The sequence below is a fragment of the Aythya fuligula genome, chromosome 8 (genome assembly GCF_009819795.1).
Source record: "Aythya fuligula isolate bAytFul2 chromosome 8, bAytFul2.pri, whole genome shotgun sequence".
In the NCBI taxonomy this organism is placed as follows: domain Eukaryota; kingdom Metazoa; phylum Chordata; class Aves; order Anseriformes; family Anatidae; genus Aythya; species Aythya fuligula.
This window is the reverse complement of record NC_045566.1, coordinates 1229451-1251959: the sequence shown is the minus strand read 5'-3', so window position 1 is coordinate 1251959 and position 22509 is coordinate 1229451. Positions and strand designations below refer to the sequence as shown.

Below are 22509 nucleotides of genomic sequence, written 5' to 3'. Positions count from 1 at the left end.
GATCACATTTTGGCCCTGTATTCGCTTGCTTTTTTCTTTTTAAGCATGGTTCTTGGATAGAAGTCGTGGCCAAGTCTCTGGCACGTACTCCCAAGTGCTGTGTATATCAGATGGCATTAGTTTTCTTGTGATGTTCGCCATAGCCCTGCTGGCAATCAGCCAGTGCAGCCAAAAGCATTGCTTAGTGAGTGGCAACATAACTAATGTGGAGAGCTCATCAGTAAAGATCTTCCAGATCATAAAAATGATACACCCAGTTAAAACTCCACCAGGGATTACAGAAGACATCAGCCATTTTACTGAGAATGCTTAACTGTAATGTGCGTATTTTATATCCAGATATTTCATGTGCTATACAGCAGGGGTTGTCCTTCTGCTTTCACATTTTCTCATGTGGTCCTTGCCGTCTCTGACTCCTTCATCCTTCTTCCTTGATTAACATGTAGATTGTTATTGTGTCCCATCAGTTTTCATCTCCAATTCATCCTTGTCTATTTCTAGCACATTCCCCTTTCATTTCTCTGGCTTTAGCTGTAGAAATATTCTTGGTTTTTATATGTGTTGTTGCTGTCTTCAGGCTATATTTAAGTAGAAATAGGAATCAAAAGGACTACTAAATAAGAAATGCGTTGAGGATAAATTTATTTGGCTCTTGTTTTTTGGGTTAGCTGACTCAGTTAATTTTTACTCCTCAGGTATTCATTAATGCCCTTTGAACTTGGTTCCTCCTGGTTGATTATTCAGCACCTTAAGTTAGGTCTTCGTCCTGCTCTCTGGCAAAGTAAATGGGAAAGCAGGGCAAAAACTGCATCTTCAGTCTTGCATGTCAGAAGTAGGTCTGTCTGTAACTTATATTCATTCATTCCATGCAAAACTAGCACGTAGAGGTATAAATCAAGTGCTGAATGCTTTAGAGATTTGAATAATATGTTTTATATCCTGATGAAATATAGGAAATTTTTATTCATCATTTAGTAATAGGAAACCTGGAGCCTGCTTCTTGTCTGTCTTCAAAATTTTGGAGACCCAGATCCCGAATACGACTGTGATTTTATATATAAAAACTTGACTAAAATTATTAAAATGTTCAAGTTGATCAGTACTGTAGTGTTTACAAATCTGCTCTTTACTTTTCAATGTATTATTACACTGTCAACAAAATATAAGTTGCCAAGTATATCACTTACCAGATATCCAGCCTTTTAAGCAGAAAGGGGGAGGTGACCTTTCTGGCAGTGACTGATGCAGTCAATCTTGCTCTGTTTCAATGTCTTTGAATTCAAATGTCCACAATGGATCCTGAGTTCATAATTATTAAAAACAGGTGTATTTGTTATCAAGCATTTTTTATTGTCATTATGTCACCTATGCTATGTATATGTTATGTGAAAATTATGATTGCTTCTTTGTCTAAATGCAGACATCATAGACAGCTGAATTAAATCATTGATGTCATCAGCACCACAGAGTTTAGTGGATGTAAATTTGGCACCGAGGTTTAGTGTTGTATTTACCCTGTAACTCAAACGTTCCAAACCTCACACTTATCTCCAGGAATATAAATTCTGAAATTCACAGACAGAGTAACTGTATGTTTGTTGTTACTTGTATTTTGAATGTTTTTAACTAGATATACATAGAAATTTTGCAAATATGAATTTTGTATGTTCAAGTTTTTCATTGCAATCAGCATTTCAAGGTTAAGAAACACAGATTACTTTCTGGAAGAGGAGCAATAGTTTAGCTGAGGCCATTTAATCCCACAAGTGGGGATATATGGATATATTTTCTTTTATGTTCTGAAGTGTTCCTCCAGATTTCTCTGAGATAAAGAGCATGGCATAGAAAATATAAAATGTGAAAGAAAATTTTTCAATTTTCTGTACCAAAGGAAAGTAGTGATTTAAGTAGTGATTCATAAGCAAAATGGGGTATTTCAGGGTCACGCTGTGAATTGATGTGTCAGGGATTATTTGGCTCCAATGTAGAGGAAAATAGGCCTGTAATATATTGTTCAGATACCTTCAAAAATATGATAAGGATGATGTAAACTTTGTTAATAACTGTGTAACATGGTTGGTTTGTTAATGCTCCTAGTAATGCAGTTGAATAATGAATTTGGATGACTACTGGTCATGGGATAAATTTAATTTTTAATGGTGATGCAAGAGACATCTGATGTCATTGGCTTCACCAGACAACTTTGGCATTACTAAAATTCTGCTCAGGCTGCAGAGGGGCTTTGCTGCATGCAAGGGCACCCCTGGCATCCACAGACACACAGGAACACCTTATGCACCAGATGAGACTGACTCGACTAATTCAGTCCAGAAAGTGGAAACATTCATTAACCCTGGTTTTAACCACGCAAAGCCTGTTTAAGGAAGAAGGTAGAAGAATCCAGGAAGCAGATGCAAACTGATAAGAGAAAAAAAGATGGTAAAGAAGAAAAAAAAAAAGTATAAAAATTTATTTGCAAAGCCTTGATATTGCTAGGAGCTTTGCAATGGGTAATAAGGTTACTCTGTGTTCTGTTTATTTATACAATCAGGTAAGCAGAAGCAGATCTGAATTGAAATTTAGAATACTCTTTCCCAATAGTCTTATAAGCTGCATTGGGAAAGAATTTTGTGTGGTAACAAGGATCAAAATTGTGAAGAGTTCACCTTTCTCTGCAATCAGTCAAGCATATCTTCCCAGTTATAGTGTGATTCAACACTTGGTCCTGAAATGAGAGATTGATTTTAGAGATCTGATCCATATATACCATAAACAAAATTGGTTGGAAATTTGTTTCCTATACATTAAGTCAGAAGTGTCTTTCTAAAATGCTTACATATTGCACACAAATATTTTTTCCTGAAATGTTTTCCTATGTGTTTTTATTCTGACTGAATCACAAAACAGCTTGATTTCCAGTTTCTTAATGTAGGACTTCCGTTATTGTTGTGCTTTTTATTTTAACCCCTTGATAGAATTAGATAAAGTCACCCAAGTCTCCAGTGCCATAGATGAACGGGTTGTGTTTAGACACCTTCTGCACTAGCAGTTCCATCTTTTGGGCATTGAAATTGATTTTTCTCATCTTAGCATCTGAAGATGGAGAGTGTGCCCTTGCCCATCGCCTGAGTGTGTACAGTGGCATGAACAGCAGAGGATGTGGAGTCAGCAGATTTTCGGGCACCAGAAATGGCAGCGTCAGGAGCATCAGCACGAGTAGACTGTGTTGAGGTAGTTCTCCCAAACTATACTATGCAACCAAACAGTTCTGGTATATAAAGGCTGATGAAGGCTGCCTCTTAGTCCAGAATGTTTAATGCAGATTAATATGCTGTCTGCTTTTCCCATATATTTAACTCATGTGTTAATTTTGAGCACATTGCTGCCTTTTGCAGTAGTATTTCTGAGAGCCATGCAGCCAAGGTGACAGCATGCTTTGTGGACTAGCTGCTCCTAACTGTGTTAACGATGAGACCATATGAAAGCAACAAAGCAACACAGTGCCACTTGTGATCAGGGGTTTCTGGGGTTATTTGTTCTTCATGGTCTCTGCTACATTCTCTGATTTGTGGATTAATGTTAAAGATTGCAAAAATGTAAGTTCTTATATATGATTTATAACTTTAGTTGAAATAAAGGCTATTTTTGATAGTAACCTCATAAATATATACATATTACAGTCTATGTATAACAATATTTGGTAACCTCCAAATAAGTTTTTAATTGAACATATCCTGTCATTATAAAGTCTGGATAAAATGTAGATTAAATGGTTTATGACACATTAATTTATACTTGTAGTTCTTTGCTTTCCATGCCACATGTGTTATATTCAATAAATGATATGCATTGTCTTAAGATTCACTGAAAACTAATAGTGAGATTTCTTTGTAATCCATTAAGTGCTGTAGAAGTAAATAGTTCTCTGTGGTTGTATCACGTAATATTGTAGTTCTGGTTAAAATTTAACTGTTCTGCAACAGGTAGACTCTCAACATTAGGTACTAATTTTACAGTGCAACTTCTAAACTGAATAATTAATGAATTGAAAGTTATATTGTAAGTTTTAAAATAGCAGAAATGGAAGGGACTCCTGAATGTGACATTTTTAACAACTTTGCAATAAAGGTTACTGTGTACAACAAAAGTGTGAGAAAATATTATTTGAAATTAATACAGCAGTTATTGCAGTAACAACAACATATTTCCTTTTAGGTGCTTTTTATTTCTTCAGAAAATAAGGGTATCCATTTGTCAGAAAATTGCATAAACATAATCCTTTATGTTTCTCTACAAGGAAATAGATCATGTAACTGTTATAACTTTATCAGTCCTATCTTAGTAGAATTATGACAGAAAAGAACTATGCATTTATTATATAGCAGTATTGTACTGCATCTTTGATCGTATTTATCGTTATGTAAATCTAACCTTGTCTCTGACACAACTGCTTTTCACTCATGCCTTTTTACCTACTCGAGATACTTTTATTAATGAGTACAATTCTTTGTATGTAGAAAAAAATCAGAAATGTGTAAAAGTTTGTGATTGAAGGTTTGAATAAACCTTCACTTAATCACCATTTCATCTCTGTCAGACCAGGATTTTGGTGGTAACACCGTGGTTTCTTTAAAATAAGTTGTGGTAGTTGTCTTTTCTTTATTTATTTATTTATTATGAAACTGTTAATGCAAGATAATTTCCTGGTTATTTGAAGTGTTAACAATCTGTAGAAATGTAACTTCTAAATAAGGCAACTTAAGCAAACATGCAAGAACATAAGCAAGATATGTTAGATAGTGTATGTAATTACCATGAATTATAATTGATATCACTGAATTTTGTATTGTGAGTTACAGTTGATGGATTATGAATGCTATTAAAACTATTATAAGCAATGTTGATTTTCCACCAAGTATTCAGTAATCTGTCTGAACTACTCTTTACACTGGTTTTCACACATTTGTTTTTTGAGAACTACAGTCCATTATTGTGTGTAGAACTAAAAAAATGCACCTGATTCTGAACCTACTGTGAGGTCCACTTCAACAGCTGAGAATTAGATCTCCTGCATATAGCTCCTGCAGTTGGTTATGAGTGGAAGAATGGATCCAAATGTGATATGGATAAAGATTTATGTGAAAATTTTGGCTGCAAGTTTTATTATCACATTAATTAAATTACATTACATCATTTAAGCAATGAATATTTAACTGAGCATTACTCATAATTGCACCTTTCCTTTTCAACCTTTATAAAATGACCCCAAATAAAAAAATATATAATGGATCTTGCAGAAGAAAAATATAAGTAGTTACATGAAAGAGACAAAAATATCACAAGATAATGGAAAATCTCATATGATGTTCCCTTGGGTACATTTGGCAGTGTGCTTTATCTTTTAATACAGCATCAGCTGAATGAAATTAATCTGTCTCCATACAAATGTTGCAGTTTCTGAAACTATTTATTTGACCATCTTGAGAAATTATGCAGTCATGATTCAAAGCTGTATTTAGAAGATGTTTTCTATAATGAACTTACAGTATTGCAAACAAACCCTTTAAAGCAGAATTTTTGTTCAAAGGTAGAAGACAGTATGAAATGCACAAGTTTTCCCAAACCTGTTTGTAATTTAAAATTACCCTTCATTTCATTGTTGATGAATTTCAGAGTTTTACATTTCAAGACACATAATTCCATGCGTGTATAAACAGTAATTATATATGTAAATATCAGAGAAAAGCTGCTGTTCAGCTTCCAGTTCCAGTTAGCAGGTAATTGCAGCCTTGTGGCTGATTATTCTTGGAGCATATTGTTAACATGGGCATGGGGAAACATAATCACTAGAAGCTTTTATTAACTTTAATGCAGAACGGTAAAGCCACAAGTAATACTGCCTTTGAGAGAAAAGTTTTCACTAGAACTGTCTGTTGTAAACATATGTCGCGTTTCCTCATTTTAGCTGTAAAGGCAATGTACTAAGTGATACTTGTGAATGTGCATGCAGCGAATGCTGTAACTGGAAAACTTTTAATGTCTGCAAGTGTAAATAACAATAAACTTGCAATGCTCACTTGACATGCTGAGATGTTTCCTAGGGTATAAACCCTTTGTATGGTACTTAGGAGTGAAACCTGTAGTCAAGATTTGTAATATTTAATTGTTTTTCACAACCTAATCATTCAGGCTGAAAGTGTGGGTACTACCTGACTGCTGAACAAGTGACTGGCCTTCAGAAGGGTCAGATTGATTTGTGTCAGGCAGAAATACTTTGATTTCCAAAACGGCAACTGGTAAATTGTAGTTGAGTAATTGTAATCATTTTTCATAAGCTGAGTCCAGTCTTGTAAGCACATACTGCCAGGGGTTGCACACATTAGTGTAAAGAATCCTCATAAAGTTAATGAGATTCTTTATGGTAATAAGACTGTCCTTAGTCATCAAGTGTTTGCAATTACCAGTGTAATTACTTTTTCCATTAACTTGACTTAATCTAAAAATTTATATAGAAATTTACAACTTGTATCTAAGTGCCAGAAGTCTAAACTAGGCTAATATTAAATCAATTAAGACACAATGGTGAAAGTTTTCGAAGAAGCAAGTTAGACCAAATGTAAACATTTTCTGGGATTTATGTGTTATTTAAGGAGAAAGGGAGTGTAAATGAGCTGATGAGTATGTTGCAGCTTTGTTTTAAAAAATTAGCTTTTGTCTGGCTTTGTAAAATTTCTCTTGGTCTTGCAAGATATTTCCAAAGAGAATCATGGTGCAGTTGGAGGACCAGAGGAGTTAAAACATATTTTTGCTAGAATTTTAATGGAGAGCATAATATAAAACAGAATTCTCTGGGGAAAGGAGTGAAAAATATTCACATTGTCCAGGTGACATCATTATCTTTAGTGTCCTCATCTGTTGTGCCAGTGCAGTGCTTATTGCTTCGTGAATGGCTTCTTGTCTTCCAGATACTTCAACATGTTGAACAGCTACTGTTGAAAGATAAAATATTTTCATTATTCCGTCTGGCTTTATAACAATAATAATTCAAAGTAATAAATACTTTAAGTGCAAAAAGGCAGTAAGAAGCAGATTGGGAATTGGGGAGCATGAATCAAGAGTTATATTACTAACTTAAAAGGGGACTCTGTTTAGAGTATATAAAAAGTCATTTCTGTTTAATAATCTGTGTGCTCAGTCTTGATTAATCATAGTTCTGTTCATAAGTATTGTTTTGGAACAATGTCAGATTTAACCACTCCATGCTTCAGGCTTAAACTACACCATCTTGTTTTGCACCTTATAGTCAAAAAATTGCTGTAACTTTTCCATTCAATTTAGGTGCTAACCCCTTCAGAACTGTGCAGGCAACTACCTCTCATTCTAGCAAACAAAACCAAAAGGTCTCTCTTGCTTTCCTGTCTCAAAGATATCTGTGATTATTGATCAGATAGATGGAAGATGTGGGACAGGAAGAAAAAAATATAAAGAAACTATCTAGAACAGTGAGCTCGAGTGATTACTAAATAAATGAACTATCAGAAGACGTTAAAAAGATGTTATCGTGAATTAATCTGCACTAGGGTGACTTCAGCATGAAAGATTTTGAAAGTAATCTGTGACTGTTTTGAGGTATTTCCAAAACACTGTGTGATCAGCAGAAATAAGCTAGTTGCTGAGTCTCAAAGACTTGGCAAGAAGCAGAGATTGTGCAGAACTGGACAAAAACAAACAAACAAACAAACAAACAAACAAAAAACACACCAGTAATAAATACATATAAGAACATTTTAGAAAAGAACAAAGAAAGCACTGAAGAAATCAATAACATAGGAGTGTGACCTGCAGTAGTTTCACAGTACTGATGACATCACCTGCAAAGGATTTGGCATTGCATTTCCCCAAACCATTGTGTAAATGTACTGGCTTTTATACATTATGTTGCTTAAATTTTCTGTGTTTGAAAATACTGGAAATTATGTTACATGAACAATAACGAGCTAGATACAGGAGCTCCTGTCCAAAGGAATTACTTGATTGGTGCAGCAGTGAGCGATTTGCCTAAGAGTCCTAGATGTCTTCTAACAACTTTTCTTTGCAGATCATTAATTTCTATAAAGTACAGAAGTGCATGTGGCACTTGATCTTAAGTTATGACCCTAACATTCATTCCTTGAAGTTAAGATGAAAGATGGAGAAATGCAGTAGGTCAAAGAGTCTGTTTAATTAAAGAAATCTAATAAAATATATAAATTCTTAAACTTGAGGGCTAAATATTTATCTACCAACTTTTTCATTTTAATAATATATGTCTAGCAGAAAATACTTCACTCTACTATTGAAAAATGGTAGGGCTTAAAGAGAAGTCCTACAGCAGTGATACTATCCTGTCCCAGTTTTGTTCATGGAAATAGAGGCAGTAATTAATTTATTAAATTTGAACATTTTCCAGAACAGGGCAGCCACATTGCCTGCCTTTTGGAAGCGGTTCTGGCCAGGCTGTCTCCCAGATATGTCCAGGAATTGCTTGGTTAGAGCTAACCCATAGGAGCCAAAGCTGGGCGAGGAAGCACTCGTGCTGAGGCAGCAGAAGGGAAGCTGTGAGCCAGCACCCGAGGGCAATCCCTGGCATCTTGCACCACTTGCACAGCAGCAGCTCGTGCGGCCCTGCAAGACTTAATGTCTGAAATGCCTTGTTTAGTGCAGAATTTTCATTATCAGGCCTGGAGGAATATGATCTCATTATTCCATTTTATTTTCAAAATGATTAAAATCTGTGTGTAATATTTATAAAGCTATTTGGTTTAAATTTAATAACCTCTTTAAATATAAAGCATTGACTGCACTATTTGAAATCATTTGCTTACTTTAAAAGTCAACCATCGTAAACCATGAAGATCAATATATTCAAATGAGGATGCTGCTCTTACTGTCTAATGTCATAGTAATTTTGAATGCAACTTCCTAATCTTAATTTCATAAAACTATGAGATTTTAACAGTTTGGGAAAGTGTGAGGTAGCAATAGTTCATATCTATCAGTGTATATGATACATGATAAACACAAGTTTAATCTTGGGAGATTAAACTTGGGAGATTAAATCAGCCTTAGAAATTTTTTTATTTTTTTTTTTGTCCAGTATGAGCAAAGTTGTACATTACACTACAGCAGAACATCCATTCCAATGGAAGAAATCACCGTACTGCCACCCTTCTGGCATGTTCAGTCCTTCAGCTCGTGTTAAGAAGTTGCTCAGCAATTTTCCTTCCATTTTGAAAATATCTTTGCTGCTTTGGGATTACTTCTTTGAGTCAGTGCCCATGACACATTCTCAGTAGTTTTTAAAAGTTCCGTGTGTTTTTAAAAGCTTACCTATATTCAAAACTGGTACATTAAATACTTTTCAGAGTCAGTCCACATATGGTGTGACATGTGCCTTTATAGGTCTAAGCTATACTAGAAATAACCTTTTTTTCCTCACAGCACAAATCCGGAGGTAAACTTGGGAGATTTATTCCATTTAGTTCAATAAATCAGGAATTTCATCAAGTCGCTTTTAGTCATTTTTCATTTTTCCTCTTATTTCACTGTTTGAGTCACCTGAGCCCAGACAATGAAAGTGCCTTTGTGGCTGTTACGTGGTGATCAGCTGCAGACATAAATCCCGATTATTCGTCATTTAAAGCCCTTTTGGGTTTATCGTGCATATTTGATACTTACTTTTGGTTCAGTTTCACATGATGCATTCTTACTTGTCTCTCCTTCCTAATGCTGTGAAGAGGATAAGCTGCTTTGGTTGATGTTGCTGTCACCCTGGCTTTTGCAGCCGTGGCTGCGTGGAGCCTGTCTCACCCCAGTGGGGTCCTGTGCAGCACCGTGCTGCATGGCCACAGACTGCACAGAGAAATACTTGCCTAGGTGTGCCTTGCAGCATGTTAGAGGCTTGAATCTCAAATTGACTGTTTAGTTAGAAAACTGTTTTCTGTTTTTCATCCACTTACAATGCTATTTTTTTCCTAAGCTACTGGAAGACACTGAGTGTCACTAAATGCCACTGAGTACCGTTGCTCGTTGGTGTGAGTTAGTTTCCTCATGACCAAAACAGAAGCCCTGTTTCAGGTCACCCATACAGCAGCCCCAAGAGGAGAGGACCCCATGGGCTCAGGGCAGTCTGTTAAGCCAACACAAGGACCGCAAACAGCCTTAGCTGAGCTCCAGCTGTGTAGCATGCAGCCTTTGTGCTTCTCCTTGTCACAAAAATGCTTTCATATCATGGCTGAAGTTAGATGCAGTTTCAGGGATGTAACAGGCATCCTTTGTACTTTTGCTGTAAAGAGACTAAATACTTTTTAGTAGTTTATGAAGAAGTTGATCATAAATTTACAAATGTAGATGTCATGATTTATATTATTTTCAATTGCTTATAAATGAGTCATTTTCCTTGAGCAATTATGCAAAATTATAGTGAGATTGTATGTTCATTTTTATATTAAAATATTTGTTGCTATCTTAGCAGTTCTAGAACTTTAGCTAATGTCAGGAAGCTGAAGCGCATTGTTCTCATCTGCAATAATGTCCAGCTGATGTAACTCTTCTTACAACAACAATATCATCTGAGCTTTTTTCTTCCCTAAGTAAAATTTGACTGACTGCTCCCAAGGAAAAATTTCATCTTAGAAATTTCCTAATCTGTTACAGGTCAATGCATAAACTGACTCAACTGGAGAGACTTGATCTGGGCAATAATGAATTCTCTGAGCTGGTAAGAAATGCCTTTTCTTAGTAGCATGCCACTGTGTTTCGGATGCTCTGTGCTTGGGAGATTAAACTTTTACTTGAAAGGCATTACGGTATTATGGCCACACGTTATGGTCACATTTACCTGCAAAATAGATTTGTTGTCTTCCATGAGGTCAGCATTGATAATGCAGTACACTACATCTGCATCAAGCTTCTGCAGCTCAGATCAAAGCGATTCTCATTCTCAGCCGGTTGCTACTGTTGGACTACTTCAGTGTGAGATGAATTGGTGATCTTACTGTAAATACCCATGTTAATTACATATCCTTAAAATCTAGCATTAAATCCCAAATATATTAGAAATTACTTTTAGCAGAAGTAATTTTTTTTTTTTTTTTTTTTTTTTTTTCACCAAAAGCAGTTTCTGTCCCTAACTAAACTCTAAGAGGTAACTCAGGTTCCCTGGGATAGAATGGCTTTCAGGAATTTTCCCCAGTCTTAGTATAGAAAATAATCAAGTTGCTGTTCCCTTCAGGGAAGTTTTTACAATGTCTGTAGGAACTGACACGTCTCAGAAACAGTATGAGGTCAGTATGAGGTCCTAGGATGTTAGACAGATACATTTTTTCTAGCTATGTTTAATAATTCTGGTGAAATAGTACTACAGGCTTTTCACATGCTAGACTCTGGTTCATTCTGAATCAAGTATTTTATCAGTTTCTGGCAGACTTTGAAAAAAACTCTAACTTTACAGAGTTAAGGCAAATTGAAAGTCTTGTTTTACCTGTGAAAATTGTGTTTCATCAAAAAGAAAAATACTGGTTAGGCTGAAACATGGAAATGTTGGTGACCTGATAATTCTTGATTTTCAAAGCTGTAATGAATGAGAAATGATTTGGGGGAATTGCCCTTTTCTGTTTCTCTCACTGACATCTATAATGTTGAAAAAAATAGAACATCCGATTAAAGCTTAATATTACTGTAATTTTAAGGTTTGATCATTGTATGCTGCTGTTTTAACTACTGAATATGACAATTACAGACATTAAATAGTTCATAAATATGGTAAATTTCCATAAATGTGGAAAGCATTCAGGAATCAGCCTTTGTTAAGCTATTTTTGAGACCATAAATTATGTAAAAGGCAGAGTTTAGCATGTGCTGCAAGATGAGATTTGGTCTTTCTTCTCAGCAGATTGTTTCTAAAACTCCACATTTCTCACTTCGCTTATTTGCTTTGTTCATAAATTGCATACTGCCAATAAACTGCTTAGAACAAGAGCTTCTAAGGAGTTCTTTGTATTCATTTAATTTCCAAAGGTTTCTTACATTTCTTACAAGTTTTTTAAAAGAGCAATAACATGTAAAGTCAGTTCATTTAATATCCTGTTTGTTTCATTATCTATCTGAGAGTGTGATGGGTGTTTTTATTTAAAAAAAAAAAAAAAAAAAAAAGAAAAAAAAAAAAGGAAGATGGAGGGAATCTTTCTGTAAGAAAATACTGATTTATTTAACAAAAATAACCAACAGGTTTATGTAACTGTCCATAATACTATCTATTCTTTTCCTCAGCCTGAGGTTCTCGAACAAATACAAAATCTAAAGGAATTGTGGATGGACAATAATTCTTTGCAAATACTACCTGGGGTATGAAATTTTATTTCATGTAATCAAATCTGTTAAGCTAATAATTAACTATTTACCCTGCAGTAAACGAATGTATGTGCATTTCTTGAATGGGTCCATATTCCTAGTTAAAGTTAATTAATTAAAGTGAATTAGTTATTATCAAAAAATAATATAGTAGCCATACCCTAAAAGCAGACATAAATATGAAGACCTTTTAAATGTTGTGTTATTGCGTGATGGTGTCTAAATGGGAATGTGCCTGTTTTATTTAAGCCTTGTGTAGTTTTCATTGTGAAGGGAAATTGTTTACTGTTGTCTTCTCAGACACCATACATTAACTAGCAGTTTTATAAAATCCTACTTGACTTTTAAGAAGGAAGAGGAAATATTAAGTAATCTAAATAAAATTAAAGAAAACAGGTAGTATGTACATGTTTAACTATACTAGAAGTGACTGAGACAGTGGAATGAAGATAGCACTCTAAAAGCATTCCATTTAGAAAAAGAACAAGAGCTATTTAAAAATCTAGCCATTAGGGTCATGGATCTGTATTAGTGCTGTTTCTGAGTTCTTGCTACCCCATGATAGAACTTGGATATTTTTTTTTCAGCATTTATTGACATAAATAATTTGATATTAATAAACAATGACTGGGGAAAGATATCCCAGTCATTAACCTTTTTCCACACAGGTAGCAGATCTTAAGTTTCACATAATGATGCTCCACTGGTGCAGGGAACTTTTAGAAATAGATCTAGCATAAAAACGTTTAGGTGTTGTAAGGAGAAGTGTTATGTCCTCTTTCAGCTTTGAACATTTATTAATCAAAATTCAATTTTTTTCATTGAACAAAGACTCGTTTTAATCTAAAATAATTTAAGATCATTTTTCATTTTGTGTTAAGCAGGATGTCTCCACAGAAAATGGTCATTTTCAGTTACTGTACATATGTCCACTTTTTGAAGACTTTGTTAGTGGAAAAAAATAAAATAAAATAAAAAAGGGCTGATTTTGAAACCATTTGTTGATTCTGATACCAACTGGAGATCAAAAACAGACATGTTACAGTATTATTGCTGCAGTGTAACTGAGTAGAAGAAGTCACCTATACAAGAGGATGTGGGCATAAATATTTTAACCATTATTCAATTTCTTTTCTGATGACAATGAAATTGGTTAATATATCCAGTGCTAAAATGTGTTCCAGACACAGTCCTGCTGAGCTATCATAAACCCTAGAGAGGGTGTTCAGAGCTGAAGGTGTTCTGCAGATCTTGGAACTGAGTCCCAAGAAACTTAATTATTTTCAGGGAATAATTTATGTCTACTAAATCTGATTCTAGTAAGACCCAATGTTTTATGAAAACATTCTCCAAGACAGGCTGTTTAAAACAGTTAATACTAGCCTTAAATTTTGACTTCTGAAATTAGAAAGGAATTACTAACTGGTAATTGATTTGAAGATTTAGAGATTTGTCAGGTTTCCAGTGTTGATAATTTGGTTTAAAAAAAATAGTAGTCTGTGCTAGAAACAAAGATTATATTCAACTGTTAGAATGGCAAAGATTGGGTTGAAAGGGAGATTTTTCCCTTTTTACAACTCAGATCTGAATAATGATAATAGGAAACTGCCTACTTAGAAGCAGAGAGCAGGTGTCAGCAAGGTAAGAGGTGAAAGCAAACTACATTCATATTGTTTGACAAATAAAGCTGTCTAAAATTATTAGCCTTTTTCATACGTACAGTGGATAACCACTAAAAGTATAAGTAAATAATTTAAAAAACAAACAAACAAACAAACAAACAAAAACAACACTTTTGTAGAATCCATACAATTTCATAGGCAATTGCCATGGTCTACCCAAAGCTATAAAGTTCTCTTATAGACCATAAATGTTCATTCATGTGTTTTGAAATGTAATTTTGATATTGCTCATTTTACTTTGTAGCAAGTCTGTACTTTCTGTGGAAAACAAGTAATTCACGTTAACACTTTGTTTTTAATACAAAACATTCACATTTAACACAAAGTGTTAATGTGAATGCAAGGCACTGCAAGCAGATGGCAATTTCTAGTAATGGTATTGTGCTGCCTTATCTCACTCCTCCTTTGCAATCATATCTGTGCCATTTGGTTGTAGATCCAGCTCATTCACTGTAAACCCAGAAGTGATATCTCTGTGCTGTTCCACTTGTAGGCTTTAGTATAGGAAAAACAACAGCACCTTCTTTTGTTGATTTTTTTGGGGTGAAATTTCATGTCTAGAATGAAGTGACCATCTTGTGGTAATGAATCAAGAAGCAAATTACTTCTATAGTTTCAAACTTTTGCATGATAAACAGATTATCAAAGAAATTAGGGAAGAGTTTCTGTCATGTTACTCATTGATGTTATAGCAGCGATTAAACACTGCATTCACAAAGTATACTGCTGGGATTAACCTCTTATAATTGAGCTATGAATATCTGAAGTCTAATTTTAGATTTTATCAAATGTAGACATTCGGTATGATACAGAAAAGCATTGCCTGCATATCTAGCCCCAGTGGCCTGCTAGGACAAGTAGACGTGAATTGCGAGTAAATGTCTCTTGGCTCTGTGTCCAAGTGAAGAATTAATACAGCTGGATGACTTGGAGAACTCAAACTTTCAGCAGATTTAATGCCTCTGAAACACATGAATTAGTGTGGCATGTGTCACTTAGGTACAGCTGACTTACAGAATTAAAGGCTAGTTTAACCACAATGGATAGCATCTTAATAGGCCCTAGAATTTTCACCTGATCTCTTTAAAAGTCACAGAGAAGCTAATTTTCAGCTCTGTCCCATAGTTAAGCCTTTGTTTTTGCAGCTTCCTGAACCGTGAGGCTATTAGACCACTACTGATGCTGCTTTGGTGAAATAAATAAAAAAGCATGTTGTGAGAACTAAATATAAATCCATATTACAGTTGTTTGTCTTTAAATTTAGAGGTGGGCAAGCAGTTTCTATCTGTTCAAGTAACACTTTGTAACATGCTATTAAGTCTATAGGGAAGTTAAAACAGCTCGTGTACCTGGATATGTCAAAAAACAGGATAGAAACTGTTGATTTGGACATATCAGGATGTGAAGGACTTGAAGATCTCCTGTTGTCATCAAATATGTTGCAGCAACTGCCAGACTCCATAGGTGAGAACTCCATAGCTCATGTTTTTATAGTTGAGGATTGTATTTTTTTTTTTGGTTGTTGTGAGACTTCATGATAATTCATAAACAACTAGAAATACTGCACTTCCTAGACAGATAGGATACTATTCCTATTTTTTTTCCTTTCATTTTTTTTCAAGACTTCAGAAATATACCTAATATTTCACTTGTTGCCATACAGTTCAACATTTAATCTGTGCTTCATTTTGATGAAACATATTTTCAATGGGACAAGAATGTGTTTGTATACTGTATTTTTTCTAAAATCTAGACCAAAATTATTTAGTGTTAGACATCATTGCTTATTTAAGAATATTGGAGAAAGTGAAAAAAGGTGAGATATTTTTCTATTACTCCCTTCTTTTCTGTTTTGTAGGACTGTTGAAAAGGCTGACAACTTTAAAAGTAGACGACAATCAGCTTACAATTCTGCCAAATGCAATCGGAAAGTGAGTATAAGTCTCAAGTTTTTCAACATTAAGAAAAATTTGTTTTCCCTTCTGTTTGTGGAATGTATTTTTCCTGAAATCAAAGTAAGACAGAGAAGATGTACTGAATTACAAAGTAATTTCAAAATGTGTGCCTAACATGCAGCTTGTAACATTTACACTTGGAGCAACACCATTACTGTTGTGGACTTACTCTGGCATAAGTGACGGGAAGGTGAAGTATATCATATTTTTCAAGACAAAGAACGAAGAGTTATCTTCTGTATGAATCACTTGCAATTTGGATGATTAGAGCAACAAAAGTATAAGAAATATAAGTATTTGGGGCAATATGTCTGTTTCTATAGCAACAGCTAGGACTTGATGCTGGAAAGAAAATGGCTGTAAACCTCATGTGTATGAAGATATCTGAAAATATTGAAGTAACATAAATGGAAAAGTCATGACAATTTCAGAGGTGTATACATCAAAAAGTTAAAGTATTCTATAAGTAAACCTAAAGTTTACTTAAATTCAGCCTAAAAAATGATTGTCTGTCTGATGTGACTGAACACATGGCTATACCAATCCCGTGCTGTCAGCACAGAACATGGGGAAAGGGGCAGGCAATGTCTCTGGCATCTGTTCACGGAGTTGCACTGAGGCTCTTTGCCTGTTCTTACAGTCCAAAAACTATTCTCTCTTCAGTGAGTTCTAGCTCAACAAACCCCTTCATTGGGAGTATTTTTCTTAAGCCAGTGCTGTTGTGAGCCTTCCAAAATTAAAGCCTGGAAAGCTTTTGGAACTTGTTCAAAAATATGATAGGACAGTGAAGTCTCTAGAATAGAAATGAGCTCTAACCTCAAAAAAAAAAATCGAAAAATCCAAAAAAAATCCAAAAATCCAAATTTGTGAACTATGAAATCTGAAAGCTGAAGTTTGGCTTGTTATGCTCTACTTCTTGCAGTGCCTTTAGAGTTATGTGATATTAATGATGTGTAGTAAAAATTGGTTAAATGAATGACAAAAAGAAGATCTTATTGTGTAGCAATAACTTCTGACTGTGAAAGCTCATAAGGCTCAAAGTTATATGCAAAAAGGTTGATATAATGTCGAACATTATCTTTAATAATTTTGAGAATCATTTTTATAACCTGTCGTGACAATGCTTTCTTATTGATTGTTCAGATTAATTCAGATTGAAGAGGATTCCCTCTTTTTTTTTCTTTTTTTTTTCTTTTTTTTTTTTTTTTTAATATCTGTTCGGAATTGTTTGTTGTGGATCCATAATTATATTTGAAGAGTTGCTTACTGCTGCTCTAAAAGGTGTATTTGTAGAACACTAGGTTAATCATCTAATATTATCACATTATTTTTGAATGATTGGTTGTTTCTTTTAAATGAAGTACTTTCCCTCATTTAATGAGGACAGTGTCTCCCACATCAAAATGAACTTCCTTTCTCTGACTCATCCATTTGGATAGTTTCCTACTGGGTCTCTTTCTCCTGAATGATAGTCATAGTACCCACTGCAGAGTATATTATTGTCACACAAAGATTAGTGATGTGGAGGAGGGAATTCTCCCTCCAGGGACCAATTTCATGATGAGACACAGAGCACTTCAGCACTGCCTGAGTCAATGTTGTTAGCAGTGAGCCACCACCCTCATTTTTGGCAGTCTTGTTCAAAGGGCAAGCCTGTAAGTGGCATTTAGAGTTGGACCCTACAGTATGCTACGCACAGTAGACCTAGCTTAATAAAATGTTTAAGCATGTGTTTATCAGAGGATTTATATCGATTATGTACTTTACAAATCAGACCCAGGGACTGGAGATTGTATGTACAGGACCTGAGCAAATGCCCATTCTCCCACTTTCTGTGTAGGAAGGTCATGAGGAAGGTTGTGCCCCATACATAGGTAATGGTGCAGTAACTCAGGAGCCAGCATATTGTGTCAGATGAGTGTTTTGTATATGTTTCTAGTCAACACCATATCTGACAGTATCAGATGCTGCAAAGGAAAGTGCAAATTTCTGTTCCTGGATCTACAGAATTCCTTCTGCTTGCTGTTGAACAGATAACAGTGGGTGTGTCTAATACCTGGGATTTAGGCTGCTGTGGCTGTCGAGAGAAAAAGTCTGTGACTGTACAAAATGGGGCTGAGACAGGCTGGAACTACTCTTCTATTCATGGCAGACTTCATTCTCCATGAATGTCTCCTTACTAATCTGCCTAAAGATATTCTTCATCTACCTTAGGACACTGCTGAGAACTACCCCTTTTAATGGGTGCCAAACGGAGTGGCAGGTTCATATCTGATTATTGGCTGTTCTTCTTTAAATCTATAGAGAACAATCTGAATTTAGCCCAAGAAGACATTAAAGTTAATGACATTTTAGCTAAATTAGCATGATTGTAATTATAGCTGTTATTCTCAACATACTGTTCATCAAGTCATGGTGAATGAAAAATCACTTTCTGAACTATGTATTATTTAACAATGGTAGTTACAGAGATAAATTATAGTTTCATGGAGACTTTGTTGTTTTTATTGTGGCCATCTTCAATTGTCTACTGATGATGTCACCAGGGAGAAAAGAGGCTGAGAATGTCTATGCCAGACAATATCTTTCAAATAAAACTCTATTGTCTGATAAAGTGATTCTTTGCTGTCATAGAAACTTGCACAGTTACAGTTCAGAGAATCAGAGCTTCCGATTTCCATCGGAAACGTAGTTGTTCAAAATTAGTTTATCTATTTTCAAGCTTTTCTGATAGTGTTATCATCAGTAAAAGGTAGAATATGCACATCTTTCAATTTAACAAGTTTTCAAGCTGGACTTCCATCTGTCAAAGCACGTATTCCGTATGAAGTAGTTAAACATGTCTGGATTATGCCTTTACTGAAATTGGTTTGTAACTAGTTTGAAATAAATTAGGTAGATGCAAAGGTTATATTAAAGAAAAGCTAAAACCTAGCAGGGCTTCTGGATATATTCCATACATCTCTTGCACTAATCGCTGTATGACTCACTTTGGCTTTTCAGTCTACTGAAACACAGCAATTATAGGAAAGTTCTGAGAATTCCTTGTAAGGAGTATCTATTTCTGGTTTCACATTTGATAAAATCTGAAGGTTAAAAGACCTTTTTTTTTTTTTTTTTTTTTTTTGAGTTAAGAAAATGGGATAAAGGTAAGTTAGACTTACAGTGAAGGCAAATTCTGCATCTTTTTTTTTTTTTTTCCTTTTTGCTCACCACTGATATTTCTTTAGCTGTTTTATGTCTTTGTATGTTAAGACTATAAATTTTTTGTTTGGCTCTTCAGTTTAGTATGAATTGCCCTGATCATTGTGAATTTGGAATACCTGGAATACATCCTCACTTCAAAAAATAAGAATGATAATATGGGAAACTAAGAGGTTTTTCTTAAACTGTCCTACCACTTATGACTGAAAAATAGTGTTCCTAGTAGTTCGTAAAGTTGTATTATTATAGACTTCTAGGGAAATTTGCAATAAACTTTCCATCTTCAGGGAATGGCATCTGTAGAAGTGTGATGGTTTTAAACTTTCAAAGGTTTTAGATTGTTATTTTTTATTACCTAACCCTTGTACAGCATCTAACGACTACATTTACAATTTCAGTTTATCTTTATTAGAAGAATTTGACTGCAGCTGTAATGAGTTGGAGTCCTTACCTTCAACAATCGGTTACCTTCACAACCTGAGGACGTTGGCTGTGGATGAGAATTTCCTTCCTGAACTGCCCAGAGAAGTGAGAAGCTGATCCTGTTTTTAAATTAGATTTAAATGGTTTTTGGTAGGCCTAAGACTTTATCCATACTATGATAAAATATCTCTTAAAGTGGTTATTTCTGTGTAGTGTTGAATACCAAATCTTTCTTACATACTCAGTAGTAAAATAATAAAAACTAAACTAGTAAACTCATGTAAAGATGAGATTACTCAGAAACAGAAGTTCAAGTAATGTAGTGCATTTCCATGAGATTTCTGATAAAGAAGAATAATATTTCCTGACTTGGGATACTGTATTTTCTGTTCTTGGTTATTTATACGGGAAAAAATGGCCACCCTCTGACATAAAATTAGTGATAATAAATTTTATCAAAATCCTAACATTTTTTTTATTTTTTTTTTCCATTCCCATAGATTGGAAGCTGTAAAAATGTAACAGTGATGTCTCTGCGCTCCAACAAGCTGGAATTTCTTCCTGATGAAATAGGTCAGATGCAGAAGCTAAGAGTGTTAAATCTGAGTGATAACAGGTATAGTTCACATAATTTTCCTAACTCACGTCACAAGAATTTGTTTTAAAAGAATAGATAATTCTCTCTAGGTATTGTTAAAATACATTTATTTAAAATATATGAAAGTATATGAAATACATAGAAATGATGTTTATGAATACTTTAAGTATTTAAACTATATGGAAAATTTCTTATTATTTTTTTTTTAATCTTTATGGTTTGGTTTTAATTGCATAATATCCAAAGAAAAAATTGAATGTGGTGAGCATCTGGGTCTCGGTGTGCTTTCAGAGATGAGACACTGTTTACTTATATTATCACCTGTAATTTCCACGTGAAAGCGTGATATTTGGTTTTAAAATTGTATATAACTTTATAATATATAGTGTTGTGCCCTGCTTAAAAAATTGTGACAAGCTATTATATAGGAGATCAGTAAGTGCAAACATACTACATGTTACCCTGACCCCACTGAAATCAAAAGAAAATGTTCTGTTTCCTTCAGCAGGGCAAAAGTGTTGTCAAACAAAAACACAAACCAAACACCAGATTCTGTGTTCTCACACACTTCACTGTTCCTCTGAGAAATTGAATGCTTGAAACAAGACTTTCTTGGTACTTATGCTGTGCTCCCATAGGCATCAGAAATGACTGACCTTTCCATGGAATTTAAAGAAACATATGTTCCAAGAATATGTTAATTTCAGTACAACCACAGAAATACAAATTTGCCTAATAATGCAAAAAATAAAAATAAGAAGGGTGTGAACACCATTCTGTTCCAAGTAGCTATCATCTGTGCTCAGTAAATATCAGGGGAAGAACTTTGCACATCTGTGTCTGATTTCCTGTCACCAGTTTCATTGTTGAAATTAAGGTTGATCATAAACTATAAAATCAAGATATCCCTGTAATATATTTATTCAAATTTGTTTACTTACTTCTATTAGATCATTTTCCTCACTGTAATTGTGTATTACGTAGTGCATTATGTATGGACCAGAATGTAAAGCTAAACTGATCTCCAATCCATGCAGAAACCGTCCAAGTCCCAGAATCAAATCTTTTTGGGTTTCACATTCCAGTGCTTTCACAGGGACATGGGAGGACTCTCCCATCAGCATGTCACCACAGTAGTGGAGGTTTGTGGTCTTATCTGTGGAGCTACAGACTGGAGCTGTGTTTTAACTTTAAACTCCCTCAGGCTGGCACATCCAGGTGTATGGTGATGCTGAATACATAAGCAATTCAGATGAAAGCAGCAAATGTCAGAAACATGGTGAATTTTCAGGTGGACATTTCGGGTGGCTGCTCCATTGTGTGGCTGCCCAGTCAGCTCCAGCAGCATGTGGGAGGGCACAGGGTGTGCACGGGGCTGGGGAGGCAACAGGATGGCACTGGCTGAGGGCATCTTAGGGACTCCAAGGAGCTGCAGCTGTGGAGTGCCCTCACTGGCACATTAAGCCAATCCGAGCTGGGTCACTCTGACCCCTTTTCAAACCTGTAATCATGCCATGAGTGTGTGTTGAGGAAGCAGAAATTAGTCTTTTTTTTTCTTCTTCTTTTCTTTCCTTTTGCCAAGTAACTTTTCAGCCAGATCAGCTGCGTATTTCAGGCTTGTGACTACATGTGTAATTACTGCTTATGAGTGCTATTGCTGGGGCGAGAGGGAGGAGGTGGCTCACTGCTGGCAGAAGGCAGCAGAGGTGGTCAGAGTATGCAAGGCTTCTTGACCAAGCTGACCTGATGGCTGCAACTGAAACAGCAGTTCAGCCCACTTGCCTTTTCCCTGGCTGCCCAGAGATAAGAGAGCACTTGGGATTTCCATTTTGGGGTAAATGGTGGGACCAGCATCCCAGCAATGTGATGTTCCTCAGCCTGGAACACACCAGTCACTGTCCTGCCCACTCCCTTTTTGTGCTGGCTGGTAGCCCTGCATCTATCTGCCTTGGGCTTACTCAGGGCTCATTGGTCAAATGACTGCAATGACTTAATTCACTGAAACTTCAAGAATTGATGTTTTTTCTTATTGTGTTTGCTTTCTGGTGCTCCTCATGTGTCCAATTTGCTCGCAGTGGAGTCTTGCAAGCATCAAAGCCAGCTGAAGGTAAACAGTGGCTGTGCACCAAATGGGAAAGTATGAGGAGGGCAGGAAAACAAGGCCTTTGCCCATTGGCATGGGAAGCTGTTCTCTCAACTTGATATAAAAAACTGTACAGTGAGTTACAGACATTCTAGAGCTAGCTGAAGAGCAGAG

At 35.4% G+C, this 22509-nt stretch overlaps 1 protein-coding gene across 8 annotated transcripts in view; it reads left to right on the top strand.

The window, feature by feature from the left end:
- LRRC7 (leucine rich repeat containing 7) overlaps nt 1-22509 on the top strand; it is a 170609-nt gene that overhangs the window by 101713 nt on the left and 46387 nt on the right. For 7 of the 8 annotated variants that reach the window (XM_032191862.1, XM_032191860.1, XM_032191861.1 and 4 more), the window contains exons 8-13: nt 10696-10759; nt 12310-12384; nt 15392-15536; nt 15931-16003; nt 19630-19759; nt 20155-20270. In XM_032191862.1, the coding sequence (XP_032047753.1) occupies nt 10696-10759; nt 12310-12384; nt 15392-15536; nt 15931-16003; nt 19630-19759; nt 20155-20270 (603 nt within the window). Of the gene's footprint in view, nt 1-3090; nt 6082-10695; nt 10760-12309; nt 12385-15391; nt 15537-15930; nt 16004-19629; nt 19760-20154; nt 20271-22509 lie in introns of those variants that run through there. The other variant, XM_032191866.1, reaches the window with a different exon arrangement.